The sequence below is a fragment of the Atractosteus spatula genome, chromosome 19, assembly GCF_055471065.1.
Source record: "Atractosteus spatula isolate fAtrSpa1 chromosome 19, fAtrSpa1.hap1, whole genome shotgun sequence".
Classification (NCBI taxonomy): Eukaryota; Metazoa; Chordata; class Actinopteri; order Semionotiformes; family Lepisosteidae; genus Atractosteus; species Atractosteus spatula.
The window spans coordinates 2,285,080-2,298,553 of record NC_142724.1 but is presented as its reverse complement, the minus strand read 5'-3'; the positions used below and the strand labels follow the sequence as shown (position 1 = coordinate 2,298,553).

Here is a 13,474-nt window from a genome sequence, read left to right as displayed (position 1 = left end):
CCGTGAGGACTCCCGCTCACAGACCCGTCTCCCCCTCTTCACCCCGTCCCTCTGAAACTCCACAGGCCCGTCGCTGGCTAAGAGCCTCTACCGCCTTCACGTACACCGTCGAAAAAACACTAGACTCTTTTAAATGATGGGAGAAAAAGAGGAAAAAAAAAACTTTATTTAAAAAAATTTAACTCATTATAAACTTAAGCAACCGCAAAGGAAGCTCACACGAAGGCTTGATTTCCCTTTCAGTACATTCAGCTGTGAGAACAGTCTCACCATGTCCGATATGTAGTTCAACATAAGACATTATTGATGGCTCACAGGCTGTGACATTCCAGCTCAGTGCTCAGTGAGGCTTTATTCTCAACAACCGTGGCTCAAACATTTAACTTCTTACAAAGACATTTATAGCCGCTGATGAAATTTCATGATTGCATTAAAATAAAACGCAGAAGTGACTGACAAGATTTTTTTATCCTTTGATTCGTCTCTACAATGCTTTCAGAGAATGCACTGTTCAAAATGTAAAATCTATAAAAAATAAACTAATGACAAATGCAGACAAGAGTAACAAAGTACCGATTATATATTCATTTCAGGCTCTGCAGTAAACTTGGGCAAGCAATGCTGTGCTCAGGACTTGCTGCTCGATTGCTTTAGGCTGTACCATGTGCTGCGAATGGGATATAATCACACCTGCAGGACATGCAGACGCCTTCAGTAGCTTTCAGATTGACAGACAGCAGTTCACACATGTCCACTACAGCAGTATCGTTTAAAGAGGCTTTGGACAAGGCAATCGGGCTTTGGATAGAAGGGAAAACGTTTAAGGGTTTAATCCAAGACAGAGACGAGCTACACTCAAGCACACGACGTCAAAAGGCACGAAAGCTTTGTTAATGTAGCCCAATGTTACTTGCAAAGAGCTTGTGCAAACTATATTCCTGGAACACTTCTGTGCATATTAATCAACACATTTCAGTTACTGACGCTGCACGCAGTCACCTCCCAGTGCATGGTTTGAACATGACAGTTTAAGATCAGATCGCACAAAAAGGTAAGAATCTGAATTGGATGTGGCTCCTCACTTGGGGAGAAGTGGGGGGGGAGTCGACGAGCAGACCTGCCCCCCCCTCAAGTCAGAGGCGAGGAGGGGGGGCAGATCTATCTCCTCCCTCCTCAATAGGGCTGCTTCTTCAAGAAACGAGTGAACATCGTCAAGGCAGCCATCGGCTTGTCAGTGGGCACCATGTGTCCCGAACCCTGCGGAAAACACACACACACAGCCACCACAGGAAACCATTACCAACGCAGCCACTACAAGGCAGAAACGCTCTGAAATAACTTCGCTCTTAAATGTTTAAATAAGGTTTAACATTTATCTATCAGTTTCCCTGCTGTTCATTAAATTGTAGAGTGCTTTGAGACGTCTTGACAGACGTCAAATGAAACTATGAGATACCACTTCCTGCTCCATGGTTGACAGGTAGGGAGTAGTGCACAGTGTGTGCAGAGAGAAGCAGTTCCATACTCCTCCCCCACTTCCAACCTCATGACTGAAGCCCTCCCTCTCCCCCCAGTCAGAGCAATGGGACGGTGGGCTTACCTTGACCGTGAGGAAGGCAAGGTTAGAGAACTCCTTGACGAATCCGCCCACCTGCTGGCTGTCCCCATTGTTGTACAGCCAGGTCCTGCGATTCACCTGCACCTGCGGCACACGACATGGGTGATCAGAAAAGTGACATCGCTGCTCAAAAAATGACGTCACTGCCCGAGAGAGTGACATATCTGCTCGGGAGTGCGACAACTCTCAGGGGTTACAGGAGGCTCGGAGACAAACACCACTCAAAAAGGCCGTTTATCTCCTTGCCATCGTCCCTTGACTTCCAAAGAGACTTTTCTCTCAGGAATGTGGCCTTAGTTCTCGAGAACATGACGTTAACTCAGTACGGACACCCCCCGGGCAATGGGGGGCAGCTAAACGGACAGAGTGGGAGGTAAAGGAAAAGAAATGGAAAGAGACAGCAGGTCGTACTTCTTGCTGGAGCGACTCCACGAACCACTCGTCCCCCAGGAAGTTGCAGGCCATGTCCACGTCTCCGTTGTACACCAGCACACGGTACTTCTGCACAGACGAAAGACACGCGGCGTGAGGGAGACCAACCCAGGGCGAGACACACAGACGCCTAACGGGACCCCTTGCCTAGTGCTCCTCCTGGGAATATCCTGTGCTCCCGGCAGTGCTTTTCCAATAAAGCAATCCCGCTGTCACCGTGACAACGCAGCGCTAACCCCAGCTCACTGCCTGCCCAGCTGTTACCGCCAACTCTCACCTCTAGCATAAACTCAGCCTGCCCCCCCAGCGGCGGGGCTGCCCTGTCTCCAGTGCGCCGTCCACAGGCGCCCCACCACACTCACCAGGGCTCCCAGCAGCTTCAGGTACTGTTTCCTCATGTCCATGTAGAGGCGCTTGTAGTTCAGGTTCACCTCCGCGCTGCAGCAGCACAAACAAACACAAAACGTGACTCGACAGCAGGGACAGGGGCACAGGGACTCCGGTGTGAGACACAGGACTGCATGGAGACAGACTGTGGCTAAACAGCACATTAAGGGCCCAGTGTCTGTACATGCCTACACTGAGCTAAGCTTATACTTAGTTCAATTTTATCATGCGTCAGGTATAGTCAGGGCCGACATTCTTAACATTCTAACATTCTTAACAACATAGTGCAGCTGTGCATTGCACCTCATCCGAAATTCACAACGTTTTTCATCCAGCAGGTGTGATTCTGATGCTTAAGCTTCACTTTCTGCATCCTCTGCCCCAGGTCAATGTCTGCAGCGGCTCAAGTGTGGGGACAGGGGACACCCCCACGCCAGTGAGGCCTCTGACCTGCAGATCACCCAGTCCAGGGCCTGGGGGGCGATGTGCAGGGCCTGGCGGACGTAGGGGTTGTTGAGGTACACGGTGGAGGCCGTGGAGTTGGTGCAGGGGGGGTCCAGCCTCACGGACCTGTGTATAGAGGCCAGACTCCGGAGTTTCTGCAAGACAGCAGTGCCACATTGCTGACAACATCGGAAAAGCGCCGAAGGAGAGGAAGTCACATTACCGTTAACGTGCACATCTTATCCAGTCGTTTCCTGAGGGAATAAGGCTGTTGGAATCCCTGCTTTAGAGAGCATCATAAAGCAGGGCTGGGATCAAACCTCCTCTTCCCAAAGTGAGAATTTAAACAGGCCAATCAAACCTATCCCACACGTCTTGCTGCCTCTTCTTTTAATTCTTGCTCCGCTCACACGCACGGAAGGTCAGGACACAGCTGAACAAGAAGCACAGAGACGCCAGTAACGAGCAGGGCCCCCGCCGAGCGTCAGCCGCTGAGCCCAGGCCTACCTCACTCCACATGGCAGTCCAGGGGTGGCGGGTGAAGTGGTTCCCCAGGTCGTGAATCACCAGGTGATCTTTCTGGTAGCTGTTAACCAACAGACAAGGAGCTAGAGAACGCATGGTCTGCACACATAGGAAGTATTTCAATTCCTTCACTTAAAAAAATGCGGTGCAAAAAATGTCATTTTGCACATTATATTGAACAATATGTAGCTGCAAAGTTAATTTCCAACACATTACATCAACCCTACTGCATGCACAGCTGCCTTGTTCCCCAAATAATTATGTGCATTTACCCTTGTTTCATTAAAAAAAAAAATATTTGTGCTGGGAATTAGCAAGGAATTTGCTAGTATCACGCAACTGCACGTCTCTCGGCCCCTCTGTGGGGAGAAAAGCTTCCCATCCACTGCGTCAGCATCCCAACGGCACCTCACCTGACTTTCTGGGGCACCCCTCCTGCACAGGGCGCATACAGGTTGTATATATTGAGCCCTGACCTATAGACAAGAACCTGCACCTCAGCCACCTGCAGCGCAAGACAGAGACACAATGAAATCAGGCTGCTGGACATCTGCGATACTCCCAACAAACTTTATACACACAACACACACAAGCTGAATGTACCCTCATCGGGATTACATGATACAACTAAAAAGATAAAGTATGCACAGCTCTCATGTTCTTCAATTGAGAAATACTCTGGAGATGATGTCTACATGCCCTTATGTCTACTCTAAATTGTTCAAATGTGGGTGTATTCTGAGACCACTTCATTTTATGTATACAAGAACGAGCAAGATTAACGATTACAGTAAGTCAATGACAAATGACATTTTTTAATCCCATTGAAAAAAAATGCATAAATGAACACACGCAGCTAGTGTACAGCTCGTCAAGGCTGCCAGAGCCAGGGCATTGTGGGTACATTACATCACAACGCATCTGTGGGGGAAAGGTCTCTCATTGGCCAAGACTCCCACTGGCGCCAAACACACAGACTGAAGTCTCTAAAACAACACTTCAACCTCTCCAAGAAGAAACATTTTAATTAAGAATAGCGACTGCTCTTTTCATCTAACTTTGACCTTATATAACAAAAAATATTTATGACACACTGCATCTCTGTTACGTTGAAATAGGACTGGGCTGTATAACATTCGTAAGCATTTTCCCCACTCTGTAGGCACGGCTACACCTGCTTGTCCCATTGAAAGGCTGCCACCTGGAGGCTGTTGAGTGAATTACAGCAAGGGCTGGCAGGAATTCATTGAAACCTGAATGGGGCTTAACAAGTCTGTTTCAGCAGTGTTTCTACAAGCCCACACACCCTTCCCAAGAGTATACGTACCCTCAACGTGCAGTTCTCATCCTGATTGTCGTAAAAGTTGCAGGTCCCTTTTGAACAGCAGTAGTTCTGCAACTCTGCCCACAACCTGAGACAGAACACAAGCAGGACTGTAATCGAGAACAGCAGGAGACCATCTCCTCTCTCTTAGAGCCCCCTGTACTCTGTCAGCAGGTGGCCTGGTGATCTTGAGACCCTGGTCCTATGGCTGGGGTCGCACGGCCCGTTTTGCTTGGCTAAGCAAATGGCTAAATGCACACTCCACATTCATTTAAATTAAATCCAAATCACAAACGTTTTAAACAGTGTGAGGGTGTTAACCATAACAACGAGCAGTATTCATCCATCCTCATAACTACCAGCATGTCTTTGGACTGCGGGAGGAAACTGGAGCTCCCGAAGGAAACACCGTACAAGCTCCACAAAGACGGCACACCTGGTCTGGAATTGAACCCGGGGCCCCAGCACTGCGAGGCAGCAATGCTGACCACTGCCCCACCATGCTGGTCAGCAGTGAACACCTGCAACCTTAACTCTTCATGGGAAGGAAGCTGTGGGAATAAACACAGCACTAACACTCCCATGACATCAGCGCCTGTGAGGCCGGCCGGGAGCTTCACCATTAGTTCTAGTTAAGGACACACTGAGCACTGCGATCACAGCTCGAGACTGCCCCCTTGCTTCCACCTGCAGGACGGTGACATTTAGAAAAACATCAGAGTCTCACTTTGTTCCCAGAAGCCCGTGGTAGTAGGCAAAATAGACCAAGGAGTTGTCATTCATCTCGTAACTGGACATCCCGTTTCCAACGGCAATTCCCTGGGAAAGACAAGACCGCTGGTTAGAATCTCTCTTTTCTCTCTGTATTCCCAATACCCAGGTCCCTGTCCAGGCTCCACCCGCCCCCCTGAGTTTTGAGAGGACACACCCCCGAGTTGAGAGGACACGCCCCCAGTGGGTGGACACGCCCCCCGAGTTGAGAGGACATGCCCCCAGTGGGTGGACACACACCCTGAGATTTGAGAGGACACGCACCCCAATCTCTTTAAGTATAGCATCACAGCTGAATTATATTAGTCTCTTTTGGCAGTGTTTGAGTCTTTTCTGGCAGCTTTGGGACTCTGGCAACAGAAAATAATGCCCCTCCTCCCTCGTAAGGCGCTATATAAAAGTGGAAATGGAAAACCAGCCCACCCACTGAGCTTCTGAGCCATAAAGAAGTTGGAAATCTGTGATGATTGAAACTCAGCCAGAAAAAACAGACAGGGAGCAGCGTGTGGACACAGAGGCCCGGGGGTGGGTCTCTGCCCATCAGCCACCTGCAGGTTAATGCTGCTGTCCTCCATCACTCTCTCGGCCAGCGTGGGCACGTAGATCCCCCCGTAGCTCTCTCCCGTGATGAAGAACTGGTTCTTGCTGTACTCTGGGAAGAGGTGGAAAAACTCCTTCAGGGCCAGGTAGTTGTTCAGGGAGACCTGCGGAGAGGAGCGGACAGCCATGTGAACTCACGGTGCCGATCGGGACTGACAACGCGCCTCGACTGCAGCAGCATCTCCATTAAGACCTACTGAGGCACGTGCGTGCGCCTCTCTGTCCATCAGTGTCGATCGCTGGATCGACGCACAGCTACTGCATAAGCGTAAAGGAACAGGCAGCGGTATATTCCAGTCTTAGAATCAAAGATGAAAAAACAAAAGGTGTTGAAAAGGGATCCACAGCTGAAGCAGAGGTTTTTTTTTAACCTTCTTGCCTACTTTCAACTTTAAACAAGCAAAATATATATTCCAATCACTCGCTGCAGAATGAATTACAGTACGTGCTAGCAGGGTATTCGTTAAAACCTCAGACTGGGGCTAAACGTGTCTGCAAAGGAACGGGTAAAGGTTGATTCCATGCTGAACGGTACCCATACCTGTTCCTTTGCAGCCTATGTATTCTAGTGCCCACACACCTCCCAACTTATTCTTTCTACTCCACAGTGCCTGCGGGGCCGGAGAGCTGACGCAGCTCCCCTCTCGAACCTCAGCATGTTTGCAGACGGGCTCCAGCAAAAAACACCTGAGCGTCAAGCTCTCGGTGTCCGGTCTGTGCCTGCAGCAGGACCTGTGCAAAACCCCACGGCACTGGGAAATGCCAGCGCCAGGACTCCCTGGCTGCCAGGACACGGGCGCCGTCCCCCCTGCTGACTCACCTCCGTGTCGTTGGTGACGTAGTCCTTGTCATCAGAGTAGGAGAAGCCCACCCCTGCCGGAGACTCCAGGTACAGCATGTTGGCTATCTGTGGACAACAGGCACTGCTGTGAACTCCCAGGTCCTACACCCTTCCCTCTGGAAATCTTCCAATGCTCCACGTCTCAGAAAGCTGTTTAATTTTTCATCTCAGATTGTCTTTACATGAATCTTTCATTTGAATGCACTTCTGTCTAGCTATGCGTGTGCTGCTCTGGGCACAGGGTGGTATTTCTCGGGGCTCAGACCCAGATGTGTCAGTCGCTCAATATCAAGACAGCACAGTAGCCGGCTCTCCGACAGGAGTCGGCGCTCGTGAGCTCATGTGGACAGGTCTGCCAGGTGCTGGGAAAACGACTCGTAACTTTACTCCAGATGTAGCGGCTGAGGGAAGCTCACAGCCGTCTTCACGTTTGCTCATCTTTCAAACTATCACAGGAAGGGCAATCCGTCGACTACTGGCTTTTTCACTTCGTTTTGACACAGAAAAAGACATGTGAATGTATTTGTTAAAAAACAACAACAAAAAGACACAAGCACAGGCGTCACAAGCGAACGTACGCAGCGACAGTCAACAGGAGCAGGGTTGTGCAACGTGTGTGATTTCTCCTATAAAAAAACCTCTCAAGTACCGACAGTTCCACTTCCTCCTTTAATCGGGAAAGGAACCACGAAGCAGGGCGCTGGGATAATGCTCAGACCTGATTGGAACCGGAAACGGTTTAGAAACCCGAGCAGACTCGGAACCGGGGAGCGTACCGTGTTCCAGGAGTAGGGGTTGTACTTCAGAGAGGCGCCGTCATCTTGGATCTACAGCAGGAACAGACGTGAATCACAAACAGGCCTTTATTCGCCCCTGCGCTGAGATCTTTCAACACGACTCGAGACGAGTGCTGCCCAAGGCCACACGCAGACATGGCGAAAGAATCAGGGAGACTCCACTGCCCGCTGGATTTGGTTTTTCCTGGGAACTTCCCCAAAACGTGGGAAAACGCGCGCGCTCTCCCAGCGCTCGAGCCGTTTCGGTGGCCCGAATCTTTCCCAGAGCAATGCGGGCAGGCGCTCTTACCAGGAAGGGCCCGTGCTCGGTGAGCAGCCCATCCAGGGAGCTGCACCCCGGTCCCCCGTTCAGCCACAGAACCACGGGGCTGCCGGCCGGGTCCTTCTGGGACTCCAGAAACCTGCGGGAGAGGGGCAGGGGCAGGGTCACGACAGCCCCTGGCCACAAGACAGCAGAGAGCTCGGAGAGGGAGGAAAGCGCAAACTAGCACACAGGCAGGACAGGCAAGACACAAAGACAGGCTCTCTTTTCGAGAGGGTATGAGACAGACGAAGCCACGCTGCAGTACAGGGAGGGGGCACACACTCAGCTTTAAGGGCCCAAGTCCATTCTGTGAGCTGGATCATTGTGTTCTGAAATAGCAACTCTCTGTTTACCAGCATCGGATTGTTCCTGTTTTGTTACTGGAAAGGTACAGTAGGTAGCACCTTGTGATTGCATTCAGAGCAGTGATGCCTGTGAAGTCGAGCCGAACAGAAGGCCCTCTCACGCAGGAGTCTCAGGAGAAAGAGAAGTGGGATCAGAAGGAATTCAGAGCAAGCGGTTTCAGTTCCTGCTGCAGACACCGCGTGGTCTGGGGCCCCCGAGCTGCAGCAGCGAATCCTGCAGCAGGTCTGTCAATGTTTATTACCGTGAGCTGAGCTCTCCTAAAGCTGCACAACACGGGAGGCACAGAATCCACCTGGCAGCAGAGGGCTGATTGCCGGGCACGTATGAGCAACTGCTCCCGACCTTCATGGAAATAACCTGACGTGTCCAGGCACCCTGTGCTTGGACAGGCACCCTGTGCTTCCAGGTCCCTGGGGTCCTAACCAGGAATGAGGGGGTTTCCGATCCCGGGAGAATCCCGTGATGCGCGCTGGGAACTACTGGAAACTGAGGGCCCCCTGACTTCTCCTGGAAACCAAGTCACCAGCTCCAGGGATTCCCTCTGGGATTTTCCCACGCTCGCTTCCCAGAATCAGCAGAGAGCAGGAAGAGCAGTGAGCTGGAGAGCCTGCCAGTGGAGATCAGGGATTGGGACTGGGCTAGCCTTCAGCACACTCACCAGTAGTGCAGGTGCTTGCTGCCGGACACGTTCAGGTAGCCGGAGTACTGCCTGAAGCCGGGCTGCTTCTCCAGACCCGGGAGGTACTTGATCTCGTCCGCGTCCGGAGCCCCCTGGACCCTCAGCACTCCCAGCAGCAGCAGCAGCGGCGGCAGCAGCGCTCGGTCCATCCCTGAGCGGCACGGGGACAGAGGGGGGCGTTACACTCGCATGCGTGTGCGGCGTGCATGCACGCACACCCCCCCCGCCTGCCCCAGGGATACTGCCCGGCCCTGTCTGCAAGGGAAGTGTCTCAAGACGGCTCCATAGCCTGAACATTGCGTTTCTTTTCTTCTCTTTCCAGCAGGGAAGAAACCTTTACTTTACAGCCCACGCGTGCTGACGCAGCTGCCTACTTGGACTACTAAAGAGAATCAGTTCCCGTAGCCTGTCGGAGACCACTATTTATACGCGGGACCACAGCGGTGTTTAGAAGAGCCCATGATTTTTGCAGAAGCCGTGCAATGGTGGCTCCCGTGGTCTGCAGAGAAGATTATTGACCCGGGATCCGCCATCCCTCCGCTGTGAAGACGCTTCTGCGCCTTGCCTGGCTTCGCCTTCCCTGTGTTTTTTTTTTTTAAAAAGCCCATCGCAATGTCTTTCAATCACGGAAACCAGCGCTATTCGTGGGAAAAAAAAACCCAGAAATACAGGACAAGGCAGCAGGGGAGCCAGGCACACGCAGAGCTCCTGGAGCAGGGGGAAAGGGCAGGGCAGTCACGCCGTGTTTGCTTTTTATAGTCGGGCATCAGTCTGAATGTCGTGTGTTGAAAAGTAACAACAACAAAAAAAAGATCTGTCGCGGCACCTGACCGAAACATCTCAACATGATGAGTGCCGATTACACGAACAGAAACGAAACTAATAACTACACCAGTGCACCGACCGCCGCCTATTTCTTTCGAGGGCGGTATCTTAAAGCTGCTGCCCTAATTAATTCACAATAAACGACAACGATTTCCCCCTCTCCGGGAAGCAGACCGGTATGGAAAGTTCTGCGATTTAAAAACAGTCCCCTCTGTGTGGGACGATAGAAACACAGTGACTTCCCCCAAAGACGCAACCAAACTGAGCGACTGGCTGAAAGATACACGTACATTTAACACAAGCTGTAACCGAGGACATCACTGTAAACGACAATGATTTCAGCTTCACCTTATTGTGCTAGTCCGGCTCCTTCCTGAAAGCGCTCTGTCTGTCGAGCGCCTGACTGGGGGGGGGGGGGGGGGGGGGGGTGAGATCATGTGACCCGGCTGATAAGGGACGTCACATGACTGGGGCGTCAGGTGACGAGGGGGGGGGGGGGCGATCAGGATCACGTGACTTCGGGCAGCTCGGTAGCCGTCTGGACGGACGGGGAGCGGAAATGCGTGGAAACGGGATGTTTTCCTTGGGTCGGGGAGGTGTCCTGCAAGGTTGTCCCTGTAGTATGAAAATCCGTGGGTCAAGTACCCCAGCTATATCCCTACGTCTTGTGCACGGGGCCTGGGAAGTCTTCCAGCGTTCAGGGAATCCCGGGGCGTTTAGGCCCAGGGGCTCCTGTTATCACTGCCCTCTCCTGGGCCTTTTATGGAGACCTCAAGTCCGCCCCCCTCCCCCAGTCTCCTCTGTCCCCCCACAGCCCTCTGCCACCTGTCAGACAGCTGCAGTGACGGCGCACACAGAGCCCTGCGGCAGGGCTGAAATAGCCAGAGACCCGCTGAGGCCTGCCGGAGAGGACGCAGTCGGGCCGGCGCTGAGCCGCCGGGAGAGCAGGCCCAGATGGAGGGCTTCGCCGGGCGCTTCCTGGAGTTCCACCCCGTCCACGGCGCCAACGTCCGCCTGGATCAGGCGGGCACCCGGGCCACGCGGGTGGAGAGCTTCGCCGACGGGCTGTGCTTCAGCAGGCAGCCCCTGGCTCCCGGCGAGATCTTCCTGGTGGAGATCGAGGACAAGGAGCTGGGCTGGTGCGGACACCTGAGGGTGGGGCTGACGGCGCACGACCCCGGCGGCCTGGCCGCGGTGCCCGAGTACTCCCTGCCGGACCTGGTGGGCATGGGGGACAGCTGGGTGTTCGCCATCACCCGGAACCACAACAGGGTGGTCGAGGGAGAGGGAGAGGGAGAGCGAGAGGGGGAGGGGGGCAGCTCTCCCAAGAGCTTCTTCACCGACACCCACCTCCACATCGGGGGCGCGTGCATCCCCCGGGACAAGCTGGTGGGCCGCAGCCGCCCGGGCCGGTTCAGCCACATCCTGGACGACCTGTACAAGAGCAACACGCTGCCCCCCACGGCTCGCAGGAGCCGCATCGGGGTGCTGTTCGTGCCCAGCGGGCGGGGCGCCGCCGACATGCACATCGTCATCAACGGGGAGGACATGGGCGCCAGCGCCAGGGGCATCCCTACCCAGCGGCCCCTGTTCGCGGTGGTCGACGTCTTCGCCGCCACCAAGAGCGTGCGCGTGGTCCAGGTGGAGTACGGCTGTGAGTGTGCCAGCCGCCAGCCGCCGGCCGCGCGCTCTGTCTGGGGGGGGCGTGTTGGAGGTGTCTCGCGGGCGGTTTAACAAAAAGAATGTCAGTGGGCTTAACCTTCCGACCTTTAAAAAGCCCCAGTGAATGAAAAAGTGCAAATTAGTTGGTTGGTTTTAATTTGGTTATGAAAGGGACCTGCATGTTTACAAATCCTGAGTGTGATTTCCTGGTTAGTTCAGCGTCTCTGGAACCTGATGTCTCCCCTTCCATGGTGAAATGAGCAAAGACAGGGTTTGCTAAAGCTTGCCGAGGCCTGCATGAAACGAGGCTCCTGCAGCAGCGAAGCCTTTCCTGTTGGGTTTCTCTCTCCCACTCTCCTGTCTCTTGTCTCAGTCCCCTCTCTGCAGACCCTGTGCCGCCAGACCATTCAGAAGCACATCGTCCACAGGATGGCCCTGGACTGGCTGGAGCTCCCTGAACTGCTCAAGCACTACTGCAAGTACGAGTGACGGAGTCGGGGCGCCGGGGAGCGCAGAAGGAGGAGCCCCCAAACCCGTACGACAGCGAGCTCCCGTGTCCCCACTGAGCGGCCAGCAGATACCCCTCTTCCGTTACCCTGGGCTGTCCTCACACATACAGTAGGGTGCGATCAGAGGAGCCAGTGACAGTCGCTTGGGAAGCATGTTCCTCTCAGGAGGACACGGGCCTTGATTACAGGAATTCTCCTGGAATGGCTTGGGGAAGCTTTATTCCGGAGTTGTCAGCCGTGCTCAGAGTAGGAGGTTTTGAGGTTTTTGACATAAGCCCTGCCCTGCGCAGGACCCCCGTTCCTGAAATCCTGCTCAATGAGGGTCTTTGTTTTGAACATAAATCCCAGTCAGCTTCTGCTAATTAATTTACAGTGATAGAGATATGAAGAAATCCCGGTCAGCAGAGCAGACCCCCTGTGTGGAAGAATGGAACTGTTCTGTTCTGTTTCCGGACAGTCGCGAACCAGAGCCATCATTCAAGCCTGCAGTAAGCTCAACAGCCCACACGCCTTGTTTCGTCTGTCTGCTTTTTAGCGTGGAATTAACCTCAACTTGTGCCTTTGCAGCGAACGCACTCTGACACAGCCCCCCACTTGAAAAACAGACGGGTGCTCTAACATACTGCATCGTAAAACTGTAAAAGATGCCTTATTGCAGCCCTCTCTAGCTGTGCACGAATCATGAATGGTATCATAACAATGGGATTTTATAAGTACTCGTCTGCGCTGTTGTGGTGACAAGTTTCACATTGTAAGCTTTCAACTGAATCACAACCAAGGAGACAAGCATCAACAGGTCTGTTTCAAACTGGTTACTTTTGGCAGGAGCACCACATTAAACAATTCTTCCTGTATCATCTGTAATAATTTGTAATTATTTTATACTGTGAAGTACCATGGCCTTCTCTATTGTGTTATTACCTCAGATAATTACGTCTGTTGTTGTTGGACTCTGTGTGACATTGAATATTATCAGCAAATGAACTGGGCTACAGCATTGTTTCTCTATATCACCTGGAGATACATCATCATGAAAAAGGGTTTATACGAGGTTTATTAAATTCCACCGTTTAATTTGGTTCCTGGTTTACACAGCAAAATAAAGGCATCTACACCATATTTTAATAATGCATTATTATTCATCATGAAAAAATAGCAGGCAGAACGGGTAAACCATTGTTTTAATAACCTTAGCTTGTATTCATGTACCCTACAATAATAAATCATTTTGAAAATAGTTTTAAACGCGTTCTTCATTTAATTACAAAGCACAGCAGTTAGTTTTTGGTAATTCAGCTACGACCGTTATCAATTAAGTTATTCTCACTCTTTCACTGCTTATATTGACCCCTCCTTCTACGGACAGACATATTTACAATATCATAATAAT

At 52.2% G+C, this 13,474-nt stretch overlaps 2 protein-coding genes across 3 annotated transcripts; one reads left to right on the top strand and one right to left on the bottom strand.

The window, feature by feature from the left end:
• Window positions 1-125: 125 nt before the first annotated feature.
• ctsa (cathepsin A) lies at window positions 126-10,382 on the bottom strand. Of its 2 annotated transcripts, none has more exons than XM_088937806.1 (15): window positions 10,262-10,382; window positions 9,068-9,239; window positions 8,029-8,140; window positions 7,719-7,769; window positions 6,922-7,008; window positions 6,050-6,205; window positions 5,458-5,549; window positions 4,734-4,818; window positions 3,820-3,911; window positions 3,389-3,467; window positions 2,888-3,036; window positions 2,413-2,488; window positions 2,030-2,119; window positions 1,601-1,702; window positions 126-1,257 (listed from the first exon to the last, which is right to left on the bottom strand). In XM_088937806.1, exons 2-15 carry the CDS (start codon window positions 9,235-9,237, stop codon window positions 1,174-1,176), a joined length of 1,425 nt encoding a protein of 474 aa, XP_088793932.1. In that variant the 5' UTR covers window positions 9,238-9,239; window positions 10,262-10,382; the 3' UTR covers window positions 126-1,173. The 2 variants fall into 2 exon arrangements, with proteins under 2 accessions (XP_088793932.1, XP_088793931.1); XM_088937805.1 differs by having other exon boundaries at window positions 10,204-10,318.
• A 162-nt stretch (window positions 10,383-10,544) lies between these two features.
• Window positions 10,545-13,321, top strand: neurl2 (neuralized E3 ubiquitin protein ligase 2). Its single transcript, XM_088937804.1, has 2 exons — window positions 10,545-11,567; window positions 11,949-13,321. Exons 1-2 carry the CDS (start codon window positions 10,868-10,870, stop codon window positions 12,062-12,064), a joined length of 816 nt encoding a protein of 271 aa, XP_088793930.1. The 5' UTR covers window positions 10,545-10,867; the 3' UTR covers window positions 12,065-13,321.
• Window positions 13,322-13,474: the final 153 nt, after the last annotated feature.